Raw genomic sequence first — 25,571 nt, 5'->3', positions numbered from 1 at the left:
GGAGGACTTTTCAGGTATCTTTGGGGTTGGGTTTTTGAAGCTGCAAAGCTTCTCCACCGCACTGTTCTCCTTCTGAGTACACGTACCTTAGGGGAGTTCTTCTGATAAACCACTTTCCATCACAAATAAAATACGTAAAACTAGAGACACTTTGAAATACTAAGGTTTTTTTCTTAAGCTATTAAATAATTTGGTAAGAAAATGCGTTTTATATAAGTCCAAAATACTGTTACATGTATCAAGGTCTATAGAATGCATCTCAGAAAGTTTCAGATAAAAACTAAATTACTTCTGAAAAGGAAGATTTTTGATGCACTTTGCAGGGGAGAGATGAAGCGTGTGGGATGGCAGGAAGGCAGGGTAGAGGTGCCCAATGACTCTCCAGGAGCACTGCTCAGGCGTGGCCTGGGGAGGGCTGGGCTCTCCATGCAGAGAACGTCTTGGTCAAGGGGGTGATGCTCTTAGCACTAGACTCTCCACAGCTGTGCACTGCTCGGTGCCACTCAAGCGCAGCTCAAGTGTCATCCTGGGGCCATGGAGACCTCAAGGTCAGCAGAGAGCGCTCTTCACCTTAGCACCTGCGAGAGGGGAGAAAACCTATATGCCCAAGTAAAGAGCTGTGCACTATATGCATGTATTGAAATGTCACCGTGTTCCCCCCAAATATGCATCATTACTTACGTGCCAACTGAAAATGAAAACATGTGGGCGCAGAGAAGAAAGTAGAAGCCCTCTTTCCCTATCCAAACGGTGGTGGTGGGGTGGGTCAATGTTCGTTTCATTCTCTGGAGAGCTGATGGTGGAAGCCGGAGGCACAGTCAGGAAAGCACTGACAGGCACTTCTGTTTAACGCCAACATCTGGTGCATGAGAAAGAGGGTGAAGAGGGAGGCCCAGGAGCTAGGTCAGGGAGCACTTGAAGCGCCTCTTGGTTCTGAAGGGTGAATGGCGTGCTTCGAGTTGTGTGCTCTGGCAAGTTGAATTGACGGATGTTGTAGGTGGACTGGAGGAGGGGGCCTTACTTGCTGAGCACAGATGTGCTGTAAGAAGGGTGGCCTCACGAGGTGCAGAATGAACTGATTACACTGAGCTCACTTAGGTGCATGGGTGTCGAGGGTTCCAGAGCCGCCATGGGGTTCGTTCAAGGTTGCGATATGATGAAGGCATGCGTTAGCTGACCAGGGAGGAGGTTTTCTCCCGCAGATACAGAGAGCCTGCCTTCAGTCATCGCGAGTGTTCCTACTGCAGTGTGATTTTTCTATCAGAGCTTTGAGCCGCACAGGTGAAAGCCAGCGTTCCGTTCTTGTTCTGCATCTAGGTCAGTCAGTGGGAAGCGCGTGTGCTCCTACTGCAATACCATTCTGGGCAAAGGAGCTGCCATGATCATCGAGTCCCTGGGGCTTTGTTATCATTTGCATTGTTTTAAGGTGAGACCGAGACATACAGCCTGCAGCCTGCAACGCTTTGCTTGGAGAGCGCATGGCTTCTTTGAGCTGCTGGGTCTGGATGGGCCACTAACAAGCCAGGTGCTGCCTTTGTCGGTCGTGCTGCATTTGAATCACCAACTGCTTGCTACTTAGTTCTCCAATCTTGAGCCTGACTTCAGAATGTAAATCTGGAATCACTATGTATTTCCTCTCTCTCATCTGTTATCATGCCATATGTGAAATTTCTGATGCATAAATGCTCTCCGTAAGTTGCTGTCATAGGCATACGTGGAATCCAGTTTACCAGTGTTACACACGGCACGTGGACGTGCCACTATCCCAGCATCCTAGGGCCTGGCTTTGCTTAGGGGGAGCAGGTAAAGAAAACCCCTGGAAGTATTTTTACAGTTGCACAGTCTGTTTATCCCTGATAGGTTTTTTGCCCATAAGAAAGAACTAAGGCTGGAAGTGTTTGGTTTTGCGGTGTCTGTCTTTAGAGACACAAGCTCACAAAGTAATTCTTGCAGGCTACAATTTCCCCAGATTTGCAGGCGTTCTGAATCAGATGAGACACACGTCTCTTTGATCCTTAAGCTTACACTTAAGGGCTGGAGAAAGGTCCCATTCTTGATCGTGCAGCTCACCCCTTGTACCTTGCTCACTTGGACTTGTCCTAGGCAGAGCAGAATGAGTCAAAATACTTAAGTGTTTGCATGCATGGGACCACAGTCCCCAGACTTGAAATGATGGTCTCGTGGGCACACTTGCCAAGCTGGTGCAGTGGGGACACTGGGAGTGGCCCGCCCCAGAGTGGAGTGCCAGAGTGCCAGAAACCCAGCCTTCATTCACTGGGGCCAGTCTTCATGTGGCGCTCTGTGCTCCACTCTCCTTCAGGGAATGAAGACCAGGTTTCTTTAAGTCTATCAGCAAATCATTTCTGCTATTTTTTTTTTTTTTTGGTAGATTTAGAATGATCATCTTGGCTCTTAACGGTGGCTTTGTCAACCCTTTAAATATGTCTGATCTAACAGGCTTGATTTTAATCTACTAATCATCTTTTAGCTTTTTTTTTTTTTCTTTGCTTAAATGCGTTTAAGAGCTTAGACGCTGCTCCTGTGCATCGCCACTCCCCCACCCCAGCCCAAACCCTGCAGTGCTCCTAGCCTTCTCGGGCTGCCTGACCATGGACATTCTTCGTTTGGTGTCCTGCAGTGTGTGGCCTGTGAGTGTGACCTCGGAGGCTCGTCCTCAGGAGCCGAAGTCAGAATCAGAAGCAACCAGCTCTACTGCAACGACTGCTATCTCAGATTCAAATGTAAGAGAGCAAATCCGGGAGAAAATCTCGTGTCTGCTGAGGAGAACCCGGGTGCCCCTGCCTTCCCCTGAATCCGCGGCCACCTCTCCCCCGAGCTCACTGCCTTAGAGTTCCAGGCTTGGGAACTGCACCCTGTCCCCTTCCCAGAGGGTGTGTAGTGAATGGGCCACTGCGCGGGGTTCCAGCTACACAGGAGTGGGGTGCGGGACTGAGGAGCTGAGAGGGACTGGTATGGGAAGTCAGGACAGTGCCTGGTGCAGTCTGCCTAGGGCCTGGAGAAGCCACAGACTCAGGAGTGCAAACAAACCCAGACAGACACTCGGATGGCACTTCCTCACGGGCTGTCGTCTGTGTCCTGATAAGCATTGAGCGCCCATCACCGCTTTGTTTCTCTAACTTAACAGTGGGCTACAGTAGGAGCAACTCCAGAAGCTAATGTCTACAGTAATCTATCATCAAATACCAGTATTTTTAAAAGGAGGGCTTTTCATTCTGATTATACTGTCTCAGTTTCATTTGTAGAAAAATGGGGTTCTTCAAAAAGCCTCAAATGCTCCTTTGCGTCCGAGCAGGTGCTTGTGTGTTACGAAACAGGATAGTGTAATTAGCTTGTGTGTTGTTCATAGCTGCAGCAAGACAGCCATTTCTGCTCTGTTTTGCACCTTGATGCTGGTAACGTGTGTTTCTTCCTCACTGTGAAAGGGCATTACAGGTGGTATCAACAAAACCATTTGGTTTTGAACTCCGAGGTATTTATGCGGCCCCGATGTGAAGCGTGCATTGGAAATGGTCCGAGCTCAGTCAACTCTCTTTTATCTGTTGTGGCTTCCGAGCCTTTGTATGCTGGCCATCCAGTGCTTTGCTGGATGCTGGCCCTGGGGTGGAGAATGTTGAGGCTGGGCGTGCACTGGTGGGGACTGTGTGTATGTGTGTGTGCTTTTCTCTCTCTCATCAAATTCCCAAGCCAAATAGCATTAATTTTTGGAATCGTTATAAAATTGCCCATGCCTTTTCTCCCCCTCCAATACAAATAACAGAGAGTTGAGTGTAATGTATTTTCTGTTATCTGCAGTTAATTTGTGCTCCGCTTGTTCAAATACGGAACTCTAGAGCCTGAGGCTGTGACTTGCCTCCTTTTATCCTAAGACCGAGTGACAGGTGGCTCTTTCTACCTCCCCCGTCACTCTGTAAGGGATGATGCTATGTGTCCCAGGTGGCAGGACTCAGGTTGTTTCTGACTCTAAGTGGTTTTTCTCTCTTCTCTTCTTGCCTGATCAGCTGGACGGCCAACTGCCATGTGATGTAAGCCTGCACGCGAAAACACTGCTGCAGATAGAAGAAGAGGTGGTTGCAGCCGGTGTAGATCTATAAATGTGTGTCGTATGTCTTTTTTTGCTCCCTTTTTAAAAAAAAACAGAATAACTTTTTTTCCTCTTTAGATTACATAGGAACACTGTAGGCTTGGTGGAGCCTGTGTTTTTGTTGTCATTTATTTATAAGAAGGTAATTATGTGTGGGGGAAAAGTGCAGTATTTACTTTTTGAATTCAAGTATCATAAAAGCACAAGGGGAAAAGTAAGAACTTAAAATATTTTTGAGGCTGATAATGATCTAGTTTGACTTTCTAGTGGTGTTTTGAAAAGAGGATATTTTATTGTTTTTTTTAAAAGGTTCTTAAACATTTGAAATAGTTAATATAAATACCTAATTTCATCCGCTCTGTTTATTGTAATGTATGCTAAATTAATGCAAACGTGTACGGGAAATTTTGTTAAAATCCACCTCCAGATTTGCTTCCTGTATCCTGCTCTCCATCTGTGTAATGTGATTTTTCAATATTTCGCCGTGTAACATGTTATTTGCTCGATTAGGGGAGCTCTCTTTCTGCCTCAGAGTTACTGTTAGCAGTTCTCAATGGAAAGCTGCTTACTTTCATTGGTAACAAGTAACCACGGTTTGTACACCAGAAGTTTTCTGCAGAAACCAGTGAGCATTTCTGTTCAACTACATTTGTAAATAAATTTGCTGATGCCTTTAAGGAGTGGTTCCTTCTCTTCTTCAGTGCGTCTGTTGACTTTTGCAGCCTTTTAATTAAGCATCTCCACCTGGTCTTTTTGATATTACATTTTATTTAGCTGCTTTACCGAGATAACAATTCATATAAAATAAATGGCCTGTACGATTTGATAAATTCTTTCAAGTGTAGACCAGTGAAACTGTCACCGTAGTCTTAATGTTCTAACTGAAAAATTTTAATGGGTAGCTTTGTCTTTGTTTTTGGCAGTTACCTTTTTGAATATAACATGTTGTTTATGGCAGGAAATAGATGTTAGCAACACATTGTTGGGTCATTCAAATAAAATCTTTACTTTTGCTTGCTGCTGTGATAAAAGCAGAAAGCAGTGAGTTTAGAAAATCCAGAGCAAAATGTACTTTTGCTTCAAAATTATAGTGTGGGATTGCAAGAGTATACAATTTTCACATGCTTTGAATTAAAATACAAATTTGCTTAGGACCTTTCCAGTGTAGGCAGAGTGAATAATTCTAGGACATGCAAACTGTTTACTTATGAGGGGGTCTTCAAAATGTTTGTGATAAACATGCATTAGGAAAAAAAATTTATATGTGGGTTTTCAAAAATTTTACACTGAAATTTTAAATTCTATTTTCCATGGACTTTCTGACGTATACCTTAATATGTATAATTGAGAAGCATTAATGTGAGAGAAAATTAAAAATCTGGTTATTGATTGTTTTTGTTTAGTCTTTATTGTTTCTTCCTGCTTATTAAAGTAGTATGTGTTTATTAAGGAAAATTTGTCAAATGCTGCAAGGCGTAAACATTGTAATTCTTAATTCCAGACTCTGGAGACATGAGCTCTGTATTTTTACTTCTTCAGCATAGTTATTTATACTGTGTCCTTTTCTTAAAAAAATTATTTATTTGGAAGGCAGAGCAAGAGCATGCGTGTGTGAGAGAGAGAGCGAGCGAGAGAGCGAGCGACAGTGCTTCTGTCCATTGATTCACTCCCCAAATGGCCATAGCAGCTGGGTCTGAACCAGGCCAAAGTCAGGAGCCAGGAAGGCCTGTAGTTGAGGGAGATGATAGAGCATCTCAAGCTTTCTCATCACGTGCAGATGGGGAAAAGGACCATGGAGACCCAGTGATTGGTGGAAGAAGCATCCGGGCGTGCTAGAACGTAAGAGAGAACTTCCTAGACACTGGAGCTAAACCCGAGGAAATGAGGAAGCAGACCACTGAGACACTTAAAGGACAAGCATCTCAGACCTCGGGAACCACAGGTCTCACAGCCTTGGGGCAGGAGAATGTTGGCTGTGTTCAGGAAGAAGCCAAGTAGATGGGTGGAGTGAGGAGGGCTGTAGGGAATGTGGGGAATGCTGGCCGGCACAGGTCAACAAACCGTTGTAGGAGTTTGGCTTTTGCTCTGCATGGGTTAGAAAAGCACTGGGGGGCTCCGAGTACAGGATTGAAATGCACTGACTTAATGTTCTAAAAGAACTACACATAGCAGTATAAATGATAAATTACAGAAGGGCAAAGGTGAAAAACAGCGGGGACACTAATTTGGAGTCTGTTGAAATTGTCCAGGCAAAAGATGACATTTTCTTTCTTCTTCTTTTTTTAAAGATTTATTTATTTTTATTTGAAAGGCAGAGTTACAGAGAGACAGAGGCAGAGAGAGAGAGAGGTCTTCCATCCGCTGGTTTACTCCCCAGATGGCTGCAGTAGCTGGAGCTGGGCTGATCTGAAGCCAGGAGCCAGGAGCCTCCTCTGGGTCTCCAACATGAATGCCAGGACCCAAGGACTTGGGCCATCTGGTACTGCTTTCCCAGGCCACAGCAGAGAGCTGGATTGGAAGTGGAGCGGCTGGTCTCAAACCATCACCCATATGGAATGCTGGCACTGCAGGTGGTAGCTTTACTCGCTATGCCACAGTGCTGGCCCCCAAAAGATGACATTTTCTACAAAGCATGGTAGCCAAGGAGGTAGCAAGGAGTGGGAAGACTAGTGTGTGTGTGTGTGTGTGTGTGTGTGTGAAATGCGTGTTTGCAGAGTTTGTATATATTGATGGTGACACTGGCAGAGTTTGATGATGGATTTTACATAGCACGAGAGAAAGAGAGGAATCAAAGATGACTCCCGGAGCTGGGAAAGTGGAGTCCCCACTTTGAGAAATGGAGAAGATTGTGGTAGAGTACATTTGCAGACAGTCAGAGGTCTGGCGTATAAACATGGTGAGGTTGAACAGTCTGTTAGATACCCAGGTGGCAGGGTTGGCTGGTTAGCTGGCTATGCATGTCTGGAGTTGAAGGGAGAAGCTTAGGCTGGAGCTAGAAATGTGGAGCCATTGGTGTGCAGATGAAATTTAAACTGAGATTCGGGAGCACATCACATCACCTGGATTGCAACTGTAACCTGAGTGGAAAAGATGTCCTAAGACCAATTCTTGGGTTCCTTCAGCATTGGAGAGCAGAGATGAAGAGAAATGTCCAATGACGCAGGAGAAGGAAGATGTTGGTGCCCGGGAAGCCAAGAGGCCTGCTGTGACACATGCTTTCCAGCGACCCATTAAAAAGAGGACTGACTGGAGTTCAATTTGTGATGTGCCTTTTCCCTACATGGATGTGCTGGTGTTGGTGGATAGCTATACTCCAAGGTTCAACTGGGGGCCCTTCATGTACCTAGCCCACTTTCCAGCGCCTGACAACCTCCCACTAAATGGCCCTCATGCTTTTTGTCTGTTTTTTCCAGCAATACGAACCGAAGGAGAATGTGGAGAGCTGTGTCCAGGGCACTTGTACCCACCCACATAATACATTATAAGCTGTACCTGTGCTTCCCAGTGCGTGGTGCCCCTTGGACACATGTGTTTTCCCTCCCCTCTCCCCCTTCCTTGTAGTTTCTGTTTTATGGATTGGCAAAATGAAGAAGAGGGCGTCTTCTTCAGTATTGAATTCGGGAAAGAAGGTAACATGAAAATTAAGTGTGTTCTGCCCAAGAATTGAATCTTGGCATTTTGTTTGAGATGCTCAGAAATACCACCGAGTGGAAAATAGCCAACAAAGTGAAACTATCTGAATTTCAGTGAATCAACATAGAATAATAATTACCATCTGATTGAGAGAGAGCTGAGAGGGTGCTTTAGAGTTTGGATTTTACTTGTTTTATTTAGCACTCCAACATCCTTCCTTGCAATCTGGAAGAGTGTTTAAAAGGCATGCTAAATGTCAGTCCCAGTTCATTCCATAAAAGTGGCATTAAAAAGCCCATGCATAAGGGGCAGGAAAACAACTTCTGACTCTATTTCATAAAAACATGTAGCTGCTGGAGCATGTAGGATGAATACAAAACAATCCTGATTCTCACAGAGGAGAGAAGTATGTAGCTACAAGATTCTAGTACATGGTAGAAGAGACTAGGACTATGCAAGAAATAAAGTAGGTGAGAAATCTAGGAGTCATTTACACAAGGAACAGAAACAGGTTCACACCATGCTTACTATTTGAGCTATATCTTTAATGGCAAATACAATTTTTTTAAAGATTTATTTATTTATTTGAGAGGTAGAGTTCCAGACAGAGGGAGAGAGAGAGATAAAGGTCTTCCATCTGCTGGTTCACTCCCCAGATGGCCACAACGGCTGGAGCTGGGTGGATCCAAAGCCAGAAGCCAGGAGTTCTGTCTCGGTCTCCCACGTGAATGCAGGGACCCAAGCACTTGGGCCTTCTTCCACTGCGTTCCCCGGGCCATAAGCAGACAGCTGGATCAGAAGAGGAGCAGGTAGGACACAAACCAGTGCCCATATGTGTTGGGCATTACCTAAAATCTCCATTACAATATGGCGCCTGGCGGATGTTCGAGGGGCGTGTCTGTGGTTGCTGCCTCTAAACTACATAAAATCAGACCACCGGCAGGGGTAGGTCCGCTTTAGTTCCGGACACATGGACAGTGCATGATCCCTATACTTTGCTTAAGATGCCCCTGTGCGTGATCCACCCAAGCCCGCGTGACCTTTTCGCTGATTGTCTTTCGTAAGCTTTATAAGCCTACACACTTCTTCAATAAAGCGCTTCCTGCTTCGACAGAACTCATGGGTGCTTGTGGTGTGTACTTGACTCGTCAACCTTACCCTTCCTGTTTGCCTTGTTGGGGAGTGTCTGTACTGGTCAGGGGCCAGCCTCGGACTTGAGATTCTGACACATGTGATGCCAGTACTGCAGGTGGAGGCTTAATCTATGCCGCACAGCCGTCACCCCTTCGAACCCTCCACCCCCCATGCAGATACAATCTTAATAGATAATGTATAGAAAGAATAGAATGCTGTTTCTGGGTTAAGATCAACATACTCGTGGGTCCTCACTTACTTAGTATTCCCACCAAAACCTTACACAGTTCAACCTGTTTTGCAAAGGAATAACCCAGTCATTGGATATGTTGTGTGTGGTAATGTACCCATGATGTAGTAATTATTTGACTCAGTAGAGAGGAAAAACCTGTTTCACAGCACAGGAGGGTGACTGTAGTTTCCAACAGTTATGTATTTTATAAAGAAAGTCAAGTTCAGAGTTTTTCAGCATAAAGAAATAGTAAATATTTAAGGAGATGGGATTGTTAATTACCTTGAATTGATCATTACACATTGTGTACATGTACTGATTTATCAGTGTATCCCCTCAAAATGTACAACTCCCACTTTTCAGTTAAAAAATACTTAGAAAAGCATTGCCCTAAACTTCCACAAATCCTGATTCAAAGCCAATAGCCGTTGTTCAAAGTGGGAATGGCTGGCTTGCTCTCTTCAGGTATCTGATCAGATGTCGTCATCTCAAGGATTTCTGTGACCAGCTTATAGCATTCTCTCAAGTGTATTTATGGTACTTATCACTGGGTAATTCTTATATATTTTTATTCTTTGATTTACTAATTATTTGGATCTTCTCCTGGAGCAATGCAAAGTTCATGGGGCCAGGAGTTGTCTTATTGCTGTTGTATTCCTGCTACGTAGACAAATTCCATATTACCTGCTCAATAAGTAATGAGTACATGAAAAAAAAAATATGACCTGAGTTGTGAGACTGCAAAAGGGACAATGTAGAGGGGTGAGCCGTCATGACTTGCTGATGCAATAGAACCCAAAAAGAAGCAAAAGAATAACTTTGGGACCTGAAGCCTGAGTAGTTTGATGTTGGTTGAAAGAGCAAATGAGTTCTGTTTTGGACAGAAAATACTACAGTGTCAGTGTATAAGCAGAAACATCTAAACATTAGATGTAGGGGATTGGGTTTAAATGGCAAGAGAGTCCATTAATATGTGTCTGTTTGCATGCTCAAATCAACTTCAACATGCAGAAGTTTATTTCATTACCTGAGAGACGTCAAAAGTAGAGTCACCCTGCTGTTCAACAATAACCATCAAAGGACAAATTATTCATCTCAGGCTGTATAGCCACGCACAGCGTGCGCCTGATCCTAAGGCTGGTTACTATCACGCTTGCAAGATGATGGATGGACTTCGTGTGTCCTTGTGCTCATGCAGTGGAAGAGATTGCTCATTACCTCAAGTGCCTAGGGGAACTTTCCAGAAGACGTCAGCGAAAGACTGCTCTTCTCATCATCCAGAGTTGAGTCATTTGGCCAGTTTGGAACCAACAGATTCCCATTTTCTTAGCAATCAAAGACCCCTTTTAGTGACGATCAGCCTGCAATCATGTTATTGCTAACAGTGCATGGTGATGGAATGACAGTTGGGGAGTCACCCACAGTGCTTCCTATAGTTAATTTTATGAAATTCCTTGAAAAATACTCACTGAGTATCTGTGCAAGACCTTGTGTTTTCAATGAGTTTCTTAAACTACATAAAGAGAACAGAGAGGGGATAGGGCTATTTTTTATTTTGTCATAACTGGCAAGGATCATGTGTGGGAGTGTTTACTTGATGAAAATTTTATGTGATCCTGTTAATATAGACGATCATCTTATGTAGTGATGAGGAGAATTGGAAACCTGAATAATTTGCAAATACTTGGTATAAAGTTTGAGAACGAGCTTACACATTTTAAGGCTTTTTATAAACAAAATCATCATTTTATGCTTAAATTTTAAATACTTAAGGTTATAGATTTTATATACTGAAATCCCATGGTATTAGCACATTTAGATGACCTCGTAAGCCTCTTGATTATTGTTTAATAACTATGTGAAGCTTTTTAATGCTTACACTGTAAAGATCCTCAAAGCTCTTTATGCATAGTTAAGCCTTTTTCACAACACTACTTCTGTGGAAGATTATCGTTAACTTCTTGCTATTAAAATTAGAGAAGAAACAGGACTTAAAATTCTATAGAAGCTTATTGGAATCAGGAAAATGATGCAGCAGTTTTTTCTAGGTTATATTCAGACTTAACTTATTTTTGTGTGCTACTTGCAGTTACTTCTTTTTTTTCTTTTTAACAACTCAAGTGCCTTATTAGATCTATAATGAATTCAATGCTATAGACCTGTGTAGGAGGCATTACTGATCTGCCTGTTGACATTTCAGGCTAACCAGAGTTCCTCTTAGATTTGTCAGAAGCTCATTTGCTCTTTCAACCTATTGTCCAACAGCAGGAAAACACCCATCATAGATGGTCAGAAGATCTCACAGTTCAAGCCCTTGAGTCACATGTCTCTTGAAGCTGTTCCTACTGCCAGATCAACTAGTTGTCTAGGGTTTGTATGATGCAAAGTGCTAAGTTTTAGGTTGTCTCAAGTTCATATGCACAATGCAGTTTGGATTGTCCATAATGTCTTCTTTCTAAATATGTTTACGTCCCATCTTGGGACTATAGCTTACAGCTGAGAAGAGAACTGATTGAAATTGGGCAGCAGACAGAAGACAGGAAAGAGCCTCTGCCTCTCTGTGCCAGGGTTGTTAGGATATGATAGCGAATGTGATGTTTTCATTATACAAGGGGGCTTGTATTTGAAAGTTATTTGAAAAATGGGTAAGAATGAAACTGACATCCTGGGATTTGATTATTGTTTTTAGCCCTTGTCTATACTCCTGTGGAAGTGATCTGTCTTCTTTTTATTTGTTGAGCAATATGGTTAGTGGTGCATTAAGCCTGTGATTATAAAGTAAATTGAAATTAGGTCATTGGAAAAATAGGAAAAAAGAAAGGGGAGGATTGAGAGAGAGAGGGTGGGAGGGAAGGAGGTATGGTTTTCTCAGATATTGTACCTTGCGAAGCTCTCACTTATTAATGAAGGTGAAATAAAGGTCTTCCATAATAAACAGAAATTGAAAGAATTTGTCATCACTTGTCTAGCCTTACAAAAGATGCTTAAGAATGTGCTGCACAGAAGCACAGAAACATGGTCATCACTATGCAAGAAGGTGAAGGTAGAAAATGTCCCAGTAAAATTACAAAGAAAATCCAAAGTAAACAATAGGAATATTTATGGAAAAGTTGCAGGGCCAAGTCATTACTTATCAATAGTCACCTTGAATGTAAATGGCCTCAGTTCTTCAGTTAAGATACAGACTGGCTGAATGGAAAAACAAAACAAAACAAAAAACCATGTATTTGCTACCTACAAGAAACACATCTCACCAACAACGATACACACAGACTGAAAGTGAAAGGATGGATCTCTGTCCTTAATGTGTTGTACAATGTGAATTAATGCTGTAATTAGTACTCAAACAGTATTTTACACTTTGTGTTTCTGTGTGGGTGCAAACTGTTGAAATCTTTATATATTCTAAATTGATCTGTATATAAAGATAACTGAAAATGAATCGATGTGAATGGAATGGGAGAGGGAGTGGAAGATGGGAGGGTTGCGGGTAGGAGGGAAGTTATGGGGGAAAAAAGCCACTGTAATCCAAAAGCTGTACTTTGGAAATTTATATTTATTAAATAAAAGTTAAAAAGAAAGTGAAAGGATGGAAAAAGATATTCCATGTATCAGAAACCAAAAAAGAGCTGGTATAGCTATCCTAATATCAGACAAAAACTGTTAAAAGAGACAAGGACACTATGCAATGATTAAGGGATCAATTCAACAGGAAGATGTGACTATAACAAACGTATATGCACCTAATTACAGGGCATCTGGCTATTTAAGAGAAGTGTTAATGGATCTAAAAGGAGATATAGACTCTGATACACTGGTGTTGGCGACTTGAATATCCCACTTTAAGCAATGGACAGAGCAACCAGGCAGAAAATCAGCAAGGAAACAACAGTTAATCAACACTATAGACCAAATAGATCTAACAGATATCTACAGAACTTTTCATCCTGTAGTTGCAGAATACACATTCTTCTCACCAGTGCATGAACTTTCTCTAGGATTGACCACATGCTAGGCCATAAAGGAAGCTTCAGCAAATTAAAAAAAAAAAATCAAAATCATACCATGCATCTTCTCTGACCACAATGGAGTGAAGCTGGAAATCAAGAACTCAGGAATCTCAAGAACATATGCAAACACATGGATACTGAACAAAATGCTCTTGAATGAACAGTGGATCATAGGAGAAATCAAGAAATAGTTGAACAGTTTTATTTTCCATTCTATTTGTTGAACTCTTATTTTAGAGCTAATGTGTGTATAAAGTTAATTTAAAATAGATCTTAGTAAAAAGTAAGACTAGGAATAGGAGAGGGAGGAAGAAGAAGTGTGAGTCAGGGTGGGAGAGTAGATATGGTAGAAAAAATCTCTAGGTTCCTAAAATTGTATTTGTGAAATGCATGAAGTTTCTATACCTTAAATAAAAGGTTTCTGGAAAAACAAATATTGGAGTGAACAATGGGGCTTGTCCTTACAGAGGGCCGTCAAAGGACCTATAAAAAATGTAGATCCAAAGCAGTGATCCTAAACTCAAACTTAGGCACTTGGCCTTGGGTCTGGAGAGTCCTAAGGGACATCTTAACCATTGCATCAAGTGCCCACTCCTATAGATTAAAATTTTTGAATAGCAAAATATAACATGAAGAAAATTAAAGGAGTTTTTTGGGGGGGGTGGAGGCATCCTTATTTGCTTTTTTAAAAAAATTATTAATATAAAGAGAACAGATTTAATGTATTTCCTAGATACATTTCTAAGACCTAATCATTGTTCTCCCATCCATGCTTCCTTTTCTCTTTGATTTTTACAACAACATAGTTTCAGCTTACTTTATAATCAAAGGTGTAATGCACCACTAACCATAATCTTCAACAAGTAAAAAGTAGTGAGACCATTATTCCACAGGAGTATAGACAAAGGGTAAAAAAAAAGATACTCAAATCATAGATATGTTTCATTCTTACTGTATTAACTAGATGTCCATCAACTGATGACTAGGTAAAGAAAATGTGGTATTTATACACAATGGAACACCACTCAGCCATAAAAAAAATGCACTGCTATATTTTGAAACAAAATGGATGCAACTGGATAGCATTATGCTTAGCGAGATAGGCCACTCCCAGAAAAACAACTATCATGTGCCTTCTCTGACATGTGGTAGGAGAAACTCTTAAACTAAATTCATAGGGAACTTAAAATTCTCTCACACTTTAGAACCCATTAGAGAGTCATAAAGTTGCTGTCAATGCCTTTTTTATCCCTTTTAAAATTATTTGATTGAAAGGTAGAATGAGAAGAGTTGAGTATAGGCCAAGCAAAAGCCAGGAGCCAGAAGCTCAATCTGGGTCTCCCACTTGGCTGTCAAGGACCCAAACATTTCAGCCATCACTGTTACCTCTGGAGGGTGCAGGAACCTGGATCAGAAGTATAGGCAGGAAGAATTCAATCTCATGTATTCCAAAAAAGGATGTGGGAGAACCACGTGGTAGCTTACCCAATGCACATCACAGCCCTGTCTCTTCTATATAAGATGACTGACAAGTGTCATATTTTGCTAGTGTACTCCATAATTTGTTGCTAAAACAATATATCTATAGTCACCTATTACTAGAATAATAAAGTAATGTTGGAAATATTTCTATTGAATTTTCCATAACTCAGAATTATATTTTTTTTAAAAAATTAAGCATTAGAAGAATCCCTCATCTAGTGATTTTTTTTTATTTTCACAGTACAACACAAGATAAATCAGAATCTTAAATGAACTGTAAGGAGTGGGAGCTCCACTGTTATTCCTGAAAAATAGGAAAAGCACCTGGTAAAAGAAAGATTCCCCCCGCCCCGCAAATAAACTAGATAGAGATGTACCCTGGCTCTTTGGTAATGTGATTTATTCAAGGAATCCAAAATTAATAAACATTACTTTAAAAAACTACCAAATACATGAAGTCTGTTTTCTGTATTTTTAAATGGAATTAGAAGATAAAAATATAAACTTTCTCAACATGAGCACCATAAAATTCAAGACACTTTTGTAAGCAATGATACTAGCCTCGGAGTTCATCCCCAAAAATAGTGCTGGAAGCTTAACTATGATGGTACAATCATTTTTACATTATTGATTGAAGAAAAATCGGTGCCTTTTCAAGATCTTTTGAAGACTAGGAAACAAGAAGTGAGAAGGAGCCAAATAGGGACTATAAGATAGATGCCCAATGATTTCCCATCAGAACTCTAGCAAAATTGACATTATGTGATGAGAGGAATGAGCAGGAGCATTGCCATGGTGAAGGTCTCTCTGGTTAAGCTTTCCTGGGCAATTTTCTGCTAAACCTTTGGATAACTTTTTCAAAAAATCCACATAATAAGCAGAGGTTATAGTTCTTTGACAGTTCAGAAAGTGGGCAAAAACGCCTTGAGCATCCCCCCAAATTATTTCCATGAACTTTGTTCTTGACTGGTCCAATTTTGTTTCAACTCAACAACTTTTTGCCTCTTGGTAGCCATTGCTTTGATTATACTTTGTCTTCAGGATTATACCAGTAAAGACATGTTTTGTTTCCTGTTATTTTTCTAAGAAATGCTTCATAATTATCCCTCTGGTTTACAATTTCTCTTGAAAGCTCTGTTCTTGGATGCAGCTGATCTGTATACAGTAGTTTTGGCATGCATTGAGTAGAAACTTTGCTCAACTCCTAATTTCTTTCAGTCAGAATTGTGTGAGCTAAATCACTTGAGATGTCTGTAGTATTGGCTGTTGTTTCTGCTGTTAATCATTGGTCCTCATCCATAAGAACATAAATAGGATGATTTTTTTTTCCTTGCAAGTTGAGATAGATAACCTGCTTTTACAAACTTCATCTTCAACAGTGTCTCCTTTCTTAAAATGAGTTCTATAGCTTCAAATTCTTGATTTCTTTAGGGGCATTCTTCCCATAGATTTTTAGTAACCTGTCAGTGATTTCACAATCTGTAAGAGCTTCACCACAAATTTGATGTGTGTTCCTCTACTTTGGCACAATTCCTGTTGCTCTTTTAGGGGTTCTTTTCAAACTGATGTCTTATTCTTCTTAGTACCTGCAACTAGATTCTTTTCAGACATGTTATACCATAGTATAAATATTTTGGCATAAAACACTCAAATCCATGCATAGCTTTTTCATATTGTATATTTTCTATGAAAATTTTAAGGCCTTTTGTATGAACTTCAGCTATTACTAATATTAATATGTTTTTCTGTGATTGAACTTAATGTGTATTTGGAGCTTGCATTAGCTTCTCATTATTATGACAAAAATCTCTGAGACGGGCTACTTTGTTTTAAAAAGTTTGTTTTGGCTCCTGATTCTGGAGGTACGGGGCCTGGGGGCTGCATTTGGCGATGGCCTGACTGCTGGCAGAGTCCTGAGGTGGCACAGGGCATCACAGGGTAAGTAAGACATAGGGAGCATGCGGGTGTCCATCCAGCTTCTTTTCCTCTGTGGAATAAAGCCACTAGGACTCAGTCACAGGGTTTCCACCCTAATGACCTTGTTTAATACTGATCACCTCCCAAAGGCCCCATCTCTAAACATCATAGGCAGATGGAGTTTCCAGCCTCTGTATACATCACTATGAGGATTAGATTCCATACACGAAGCCTTAGGGAACACTCAAGCCTGTCCAAACCATAGCGGAGCCCTGTTCCATCTTCCCCTGCCTCTCCCTCTCCCATCTTTCAAATAACTAAAAGTTTAAAAAACAAAAATAAAATGCAAGCACATAAACTTTTTTATTTTATTTTATTTATTTTATTTATTTTTTTATTTTTTGACAGGCAGAGTGGATAGTGAGAGAGAGAGACAGAGAGAAAGGTCTTCCTTTGCCGTTGGTTCACACTCCAATGGCCGCCGCGGCCGGTGCGCTGCGGCCGGCGCACCGCGCTGATCCGATGGCAGGAGCCAGGAGCCAGGTGCTTCTCCTGGTCTCCCATGGGGTGCAGGGCCCAAGCACCTGGGCCATCCTCCACTGCACTCCCTGGCCACAGCAGAGAGCTGGCCTGGAAGAGGGGCAACCGCGACAGAATCCGGCGCCCCAACCGGGACTAGAACCCGGTGTGCCGGCGCCGCAAGGCGGAGGATTAGCCTAGTGAGCCGCGGCGCCGGCCCAAGCACATAAACTTAATCATCGTGTTGCAAGATGAAAGTCAAAGTTTCAACATAAAATCATTTCCTTTTGAAGGAAACATGTTATCTAGAGAGAATATTCTGGAAATTAATGTTTAAAAAGTTTTCATGATTTTTCTTTGCCAAGAACTAAATATTTCAAATTCTCACTGGAAACTAATATGTTTAAACATATTTTCAAATAATATATATTTTAGCAGTATTTGAGCAAACTTATTAAAATATGCGCAAACTGAAGAAAGTACAGAGGGATGGAAATTTACTAACCTATTTTTAACAGGACTTCTGCTAAATTGGAAGAGGGAGTTGAGCAGTGAGTACCAAGACTTAGTAGGCAAGCCACAGACCACTCCCTTCTACGTTGTCTTTGCATTCCTTTGTGACACCCGGGCAAACCAAGGATGCCCGCACACTAGTTCACAACCACATCTTCATCTTTCAGTCCTTTTTTAAAATTAGTATTATCACTAACCAGGATATTTGATAAAAATAGAGATCATTTAATATTGTTTGCACAAAAATATTAAAGGCATGAGTGAGGAACAGTTATTTTTGTACCAATAAGTAGTTAAAAGTACTGGTTTTGGTCTCTTTTATACCTTTTGTACTTAGCACATTTTAATGTTTATACACTACATGTAGTGTTTGCCTGAGATTTACATGTGCATATGCGTAGTGGGAGCTATGTGCTTCTCTTTTTTTCTAAGCTAAGGTGCATTCCTAAAGGTGGCACTAAAAATATTTACAGTGTGTCAACTGAAAACCTAAAAAAGCAAAGTGAATTGACGGAGGTGTCTCCAGCAGGGCGACTTAGGTCTTTGAATTTCCTGTGTGTGCCCTTTGACTTTCATATCCATTTAATTCAAACACGTTTGCATCCCTTGGAGAATTGGCATGTTAGCCACGGGACTTACGCTTTTGGCTGTTTGGTTATGAGAGTCCTGATTGGAAACTCACCCTCAAAGATACTGCAGTCTCCATGTGAACAGCTGTTGGTGACCAGGTTGAATAGTCCCCTCCTAATTTTGTTGTGTCCCCCACAAAGAGCTGTAGTTGCCTGTTAACTCCCTGAGAGTTCCAGCCAGCTTTCCTGATGATGTGTATTCACATGCATGGCAGTGTGCACTTAGGATGAGGCGCAGGTTGGTGTCAAGTTTAAGCCTAGGACCCTGAAAGCTGCTGTGATTTAACTGCTTCCTGCATGTGTGACCTTGACAGAGGGGCCTTCCTTCCCTGTGGCTCACCTTTCTCAGAAAAGCATCATGCATGTTCCCATAGCACCTCTTTCCTGGGCTGCTTGGGACCAGAACTGCTTGAATTCCTGTAGTGCTCTCAAAAGAAAAGGAATCAATAAAAGCTGGCCAGTAGCAAGCATGTCTGTTTACTCTTACCTGAACGACTGGGTTTTGGAGGAAAGAATTAGCTGTTTTCTCAACACTTGGCTTCAGCTTTTGAGATGACACAGTTTTGCAATGTCAACCCTAACTAGCACTTCCTACCACTGTTCCTGCTTCTGCATAAGGATCCACACTTTGCAAGTTCCATTTATGTTTTCTTAACACTAGGTGGCAGTGTTAGCACAGATGGAAGAAAAATCCAGCAGCTCCTGCCCCGCCCTCCTTTGCCTTTTCTACTTGGTAACTTTGTAGCCAGCTTTTGAATCTCCCATCGGTCTAATATTAGTAGTCTGGGTGCACTCCAGCGCTGAGCCCTAGAGGACACTGGCTGGAGGATAAATGGGACATTTAAATGATCATTGCCTCCTGCGGAGCAAACCCAGCCTGTGAAGATGTGGAGAAGCTGCATCCTTATTTCTTTTCTATCAGCCACTTACACTGAGCTTTAGGGCGGTTTTTCTGCATGGGAATAGATTCAGGCACGCTTGAGCAGCGGCCGGGAGCGTCGTGAGCTTCCCCGAGGATCTGCCAGCTTTGATAGGGGCTGTCATTCCTCAGGAATCTCAATGTTCCCCTGCTAATGAGACTGCTGCCCTTGACGGGTGGAATTTCGCTGTGTCCTTCCTTCTTGACTTTGTGGGAGAGGCAAGGATTTGCCAGGACTCCCGGGTCTTGATTTCAAAAACTTTTTTTTTCTTTAAATAAAAGTTTTGTCCTTTAAAGATTTTAACCTGGGGCTCCTCCGAGGAAGATAAGAGATTTCTGGACTTCTGGTTAAAATGAAAAATGCAATGACCCGAGTGGGCAAAGGCTTGGGGCAAAGGACTACTCTTGTTTCTCCTTTGAATTTGGTTTTCATGGGCTCTTCTGAAGCCAGAGAGCTCCCACGGGGCAGATCCACCCTTTAGTGGATTTGGCATATATATGCAGCCCAGACATCTGTATATCCGTGTATCTCCATATACATTAATATACAGTGGTCTAACCTTATCTATGGGGGATACATTCTAAGGCCCGTAGTGGATGCCTGAAACTGCAGATAGTACCTACCCTGTCTGCTAGCCCTGTGATATGCTGGCGGTTGATCTGACCACAGAAATGGCTACAAAGTGACTTGGATAAGTAGTGTATTATTAGTCCATTTTCTATTACTGTAATGAAATATCCAAGGCTGAGGAACTTTGTCCAGAAAAGTGGGATTTATTTAGCTCATGATTCTGGAGGTTCGAGGGGTTGGTGGCTTAGCACTGAGTCCCCAACCTAAGGTGCCACCACCTGTTAGTATCACCACACTGTGGACCAGACTTCCAGCACATGGACCGCTGATGACACACTGAAAGCTTTGCTGGACAGAGGAATTCATGTCCTGGGCATGACAGATAGATGTGTCCTTACACTACTCAGAGTGGCCTGAACTTAGGGACTCCTTATTGGGCATCATTCATAGAATTTTCCATTTAATCTTTTCCAACTGTGGTTGACTACAGGTAACTAAAACTGGGGTGAGCACAGCCATAGATAATCAATCACACATATTTTTGATCATTCACCCCACGAATAGGAGGTATCTTCTAAAATCTCATGCATGCCGGTGCCGCGGCTCACCAGGCTAATCCTCCGCCTGCGGCACCGGCACCCCGGGTTCTAGTCCCAGTCGCTCCTCTTCCTGTCCAGCTCTCTGCTGTGGCCCGGGAAGGCAGTGGAGGATGGCCCAAGTGCTTGGGCCCTGTACCCACATGGGAGACCAGGAGAAGCACCTGGCTCCTGGCTTCGGATCAGCGAGGTGTGCTTGTCGCAGCGCGCCAGCTGCAGTGGCCACTGGGGGGGTGAACCAACGGAAAAGGAAGACCTTTCTCTTTGTCTGTCTCACTGTCCACTCTGCCTGTCAAAAAAAAAAAAAATCTCACGGAAAGTATGTATTATGAAAAACTGAATGGATTAAATAACTTTTGGACCAAATTAACTCTTACTCCCATTTTCTGGGACCTTTTTGGAGAAAGCCTTGTATTTATTGGGCGCCACTGTATGCCAGGTGTTGATCTCAACAGTGCAGATAAAGCAGCAAACTAAACAAATGGAAGGACCCTTCCATGGGACCTTGGATTACAGGGTGGGGGACTGCACATAGGCTGGGCAGTGGGTGCTGGGGAGTAAAGAATAGAGGGGTGGAGAAGTGAGGAGTAAAGGCGATTCCGTCCCACACAGGCATTGCTCAGAAAGATGCTTGGGTAGGGTGACATCCCCACAGTTAGACACCTGCCTGAAGTGAGGGGGTGTGCCCCTTCTCAGAGGACCATCCTAGGAGGAGGGAAGAGCAGGGGAATGTGCTGAGGCTGCAGGGGGTGGGCGTGGGGAGGGCAGAGGCAGGTGCAGATCGGTGGGACCTGAGCCTTCTGCAAATGTGTCACCCTTTTTAAGAGAGAAGACACATGCAGACAGGAAATAGGAAAATCCCAGGAAGTTATACAAATTTTAATTTTTGTAATATTTGGAAGGCAGAGAGAGAGAGAGAATGTCTTCGAACTGCCGGTTCACTCCCCAAAAGACTACAGTCCCCGAAGATCTGGGTGGGGCTAAGCTGAAGTCAGGAGCCAGGAACTCCATCCGGGCCTCCCACATGGGTTCACAGGGGCTCAAGTATTTGGGCCGTATATGGCTGCTTCCAGGGAGCTAGATTGGAAACAAGCAGGGGGAATTCGAAACAGTGCTCCTATGGGGGTGCCGTAGTCACAGGTGGCAGCTTAACCTGCTGTGACACAATTCTGGCCCCACAAGAATTTTTAAAAGCTGACAAATTGTGAAACCCTGCAGGTCCAGTGAGGATATTTTTATCCATTAACTGCCTAACACGTTTGTAGGATTTTCCACCCCCCTACGGTGTTGGCTACACAACCTGTGAGTGTTTTTTCATTTGACTTGGGTGGTGTAATACATTCTTGCAGAGGTAAGAGAAAGATAATAGAGTCTTTCTTTTAGCACAGGTGAGCAAAATACTATCGGCAGCTTATACATTTCTTCCAGCTCCACTCTTTGTTTATGCTGTGTGCATCTCTGAGATTCACAGAACTGGAAAACCGTCTCAGAAGTTCCCTTCACGTGGGAGCTGCAAGATTAGGAAAATTTTTTCCCCAGGGTACATTCTGAATCTCTTTGTGGGAAACCTTGACCTTCTAGAATCTCAGGGCCATGCCCGCATCTCATTTGCTTCCTGTCATCTCATCTCTATGACAGCCTGGCAGGGTGGGGCAGCCCAGGGGAAGACAAGCATTTCTCTGAACTCAGCATGGGGAAGCCATGTGACCAGCATTAGCTTCCACAAATGACACAGCCTTGAATCAGCTTCCGCTTAGGCAGGTCCTCAAAATGCTCATGGCCACTCCAGCGCCTTCTGATAAGAAGAGGAAATGAGAGAGAGTAAGCAGGAGGAATTGAAAGAGGCTGGGATCTTAACTGATTGTGGTTATTTATTTATTTCTTTATTTTTTGCTTTCAAACTTTTATTTAATGAATATGAATTTCCAAAGTACAGCTTATGGATTACAATGGCTTCCCCCCCCTAACGTCCCTCCCACCCGCAACCCTCCCCTTTCCCACTCCCTCTCCCCTTCCATTCACATCAAGATTCATTTTCAATTCTCTTTATATACAGAAGATCAGTTTAGCATACATTAAGTAAAGATTTCAACAGTTTGCTCCCACACAGAAACATAAAGTGAAAAATACTGTTTGAGTACTAGTTATAGCATTAAAACTCAATGTACACCACACTAAGGACAAAGATCCTACATGAGGAGTAAGTGCACAGTGACTCCTGTTGTTGACTTAACAAATTGACACTCTTGTTTATGGCCTCAGTAATCAGCCTAGGCTCTTGTCATGAGCTGCCAAGGCTATGGAAGCCCCCTGAGTTCACTGACTCTGATCATATTTAGACAAGGCCATGGTCAAAGTGGAAGTTCTCTCCTCCCTTCAGAGAAAGGTACCTCCTTCTTTGATGACCCATTCTTTCCACTGGGATCTCACTCACGGAGATCTTTCATTTAGTTTTTTTTTTTTTTTTCCCCAGAGTGTCTTGGCTTTCCATGCCTGAAATACTCTCATGGGCTTTTCAGCCGGATCCGCATGCCTTAAGGGCTGATTCTGAGGCCAGAGTGCTGTTTAGGACATCTGCCATTCTATGGGTCTGCTGTGTATCTCACTTCCCATGTTGGATCATTCTCTCCCTTTTTGATTCTATCAGCTAGTATTTGCAGACACTATTTTTGTTTATGTAATCCCTTTGGTTCTTAGTCCTATCATTATGATCAATTGTGAACAGAAATTGATCTCTGGGACTAGTGAGATGGCATTGGTATATGCCACCTTGATGGGATTGAATTGGAGTCCCCTGGTATGTTTCTAACTCTACCATTTGGGGCAAGTCAGCTTGAGCATGTCCCAAATTGCACATCTCTTCCCTCTCTTATTCCCACTCTTATATTTAACAGCGATCACTTTTCAGTTAAATTTCAGCACTTAAGAAGAATTGTGTATTGATTACAGTATTCAACCAAAGGTATTAAGTAGAATAAACAAAAAAAAAAATACCAAGAGGGATAACATATCAAGTTGCTCATCAACAGTCAGGGTGAGGGCTGATCAAGTCACCGTTTCTCCTAGTGTTCATTTCACTTTAACAGGTTTCCTTTTTGGTGCTCAGTTAGTTGTCACCTATCAAGGAGAACAAGTGGTATTTGTCCCTTTGGGATTGGCTTATTACACTCAGCATAATGTTTTCCAAATTCGTAACAGGGATCACTTTTCAGTTCAAATTTAAACACCTAAGAATAATTGTGTGTTAATTACAGAGTTCAACCAATGGTACTAGAACAAAAAAAATACTAAAATGGATAAAGTATTACATTGTACATCAACCGTCAGGACAAGAGCTGATCAAGTCACTGTTTCTCATAGTGTCCATTTCATTTCAACAAGTTTCCCCCTTGGTGCTCAGTTAGTAGTCGCCGATCAGGGAGAACATATGATATTTGGTTATTTATTTTTTGGTGAAATTTGCAGTATCTTATGACCATGTCAACACTTGCCCATTCACACCAGGGGCCTGAGGTTAAGCTTCATTAACTCTGTGATCACTGTGCTGGAATGGGAAGATCATTCCTGTCCTACAGATTCACTTATTATAGCCCAGTGCCCCAGACATCCTGAACAGGCACGGCCAACACATTTGCCTTCTTACCCAGCGTTTGCTCCACCAACAGGAGGCCCATGACAGCATGTGAGAAAGCATGGTGGTTTGGCGTGGTGACTTTACCGGAGGTGTGGTGGTGGCGGCTGAAGGGGGGGAGGGGTTGGGTAATTTCACCCACAAGCTACCGGTTTCGTCTTGAAATACTTAAAGAGCAGGTATAATCCATTGATGAGGTGTACTTGTGGCAGGAGACTTTTTAGGCTGCAACAGGCTCCCAGAAGAACTTGTGCCTTCAGCACAAGGCACATGGCCACAGCCTCTTCTGCAGTCAAGACTTCCCTTGTAGAAATTCAGAATGAACTCCCGTCCTGTTGACTCTGATCCCTTGCTTACCAAGGTGAAACCCTGGATAAACTGGAGCTGACTCTTTGTCTTCATTGCCATGGGTATTTGCATGCCCTGTTTGTTTGCTAGAAGAAAGGTTAGAGTATAGGTTTGGGCACCAACCTGTAGCTTCTACCAGGTGCCCCCTGCTCATTTTTCTAGAGCTCAGTTCTTCTCTGTAAAGCGGGTATCACAGTCACACACAGATCCTTCGAGGTTATGAGCACTCCCTGAATTAACCTGTGTGCAGGAGGACTCTGAGCACCAAGTAAGTGTTGAGCCCGTGCCAACAACTTTTAAAGTTTTATTTTTAACCAACAGTGATTGTACCTGTGAGTGGGGATAATGTGATATTTTGCTGTGTGTTTACAATGTGGCATGATCAAATTAGCTAATTAAATCCACTCTGTCACATGCCTATCCTTTTGTGTGTGTGTGGTGAGGATATCTCAAATGGACTAGTTTAGCGATTTTGTAATGTATTATTATTGACTGTAGTCGCCATTGGGGGTGATAGATCACGAGAGGGACACCTTCTGTCTAACAAATTGTGTGTCCCTGGACCAGCGTCACCACTTTCCAGGCCCCGCCTTCTCCCCAGCTGCAGCCATTTGGGGGGTGAACCATTGGATGGAAGACCTCTCTCTCTCTCTCTCTCTCTCTCTTTCTCTCTCTTTCCCACTGTCTGTAACTCTACCTCTCAAATAAATAAATAAAAAAAATCTTAAAAAAAAAGGAAAGCCCTACTAATCAGCCTGGGACTTGTCACTAAGCCTCATGAGGGCCATGACCTAACCCAGTCTTGTGTCTTATATTTTTAAAAAATATTTATTTATTTGAAAGACAGAGTGTCAGGGAGGAAGAAGTGGAGAGAAAGATCTTCTATCTATGGGTACACTACCCAAATGGTTGTAACAACCAGGGTTGGCCGGGTTGAAGCCAGGAGCCTGAAACTCCATCCAGGTCTCCTGTGTGGGTGGGAGGGACCCATGTATGCAGGTCATTTTTGGCTGCTTTCCCAGGTGCATTAGCAGGGAGCTGGATTGGAAGAGGAGCAGCCAGGATTTGAACCTGCACTCCATTATGGAATGCCATCATTGCAAGTTGTGGCTTAACTTACTGCCTTACAACGCCAGCCCCCAACCCATTCATATTTTAAAAAAAATCAAAACAGAAACTTCCTCCCCTCACCCCCAAATTAAACCATGGCATTTCGGCTGCTAGGTCCCCCTCCTGGTGTTACTGTCCTCTTCCAGGGGCCAGGGACCTCTCCCAGTTTGCAAAGCCCCACAGTCTACCACATTCTCTTTCCTAAGTTTCCAAGGAAAAGGCAGA

At 42.7% G+C, this 25,571-nt stretch overlaps 1 protein-coding gene across 40 annotated transcripts in view; it reads left to right on the top strand.

Annotated features, from left to right (window-relative positions):
• The window catches only part of LMO7 (LIM domain 7), a 228,956-nt gene extending 224,177 nt beyond the window's left edge, over nt 1–4,779 (top strand). For 36 of the 40 annotated variants that reach the window (XM_089303561.1, XM_017343532.4, XM_017343534.4 and 33 more), the window contains 3 exons: nt 1,318–1,426; nt 2,639–2,741; nt 4,020–4,779. In XM_089303561.1, the coding sequence (XP_089159687.1) occupies nt 1,318–1,426; nt 2,639–2,741; nt 4,020–4,042 (235 nt within the window). In that variant the 3' untranslated portion in view covers nt 4,043–4,779. The remainder of the gene's footprint in view (nt 1–1,317; nt 1,427–2,638; nt 2,742–4,019) is intronic. The other 4 variants (XM_089303565.1, XM_089303564.1, XM_089303562.1 and 1 more) reach the window with 1 other exon arrangement.
• Nucleotides 4,780–25,571: the final 20,792 nt, after the last annotated feature.

This window comes from Oryctolagus cuniculus, chromosome 9 (assembly GCF_051225735.1).
Source record: "Oryctolagus cuniculus isolate XC-2025 breed Fujian yellow rabbit chromosome 9, ASM5122573v1, whole genome shotgun sequence".
Taxonomy (NCBI): domain Eukaryota; kingdom Metazoa; phylum Chordata; class Mammalia; order Lagomorpha; family Leporidae; genus Oryctolagus; species Oryctolagus cuniculus.
This window is presented reverse-complemented; position numbering and strand designations above follow the sequence as displayed.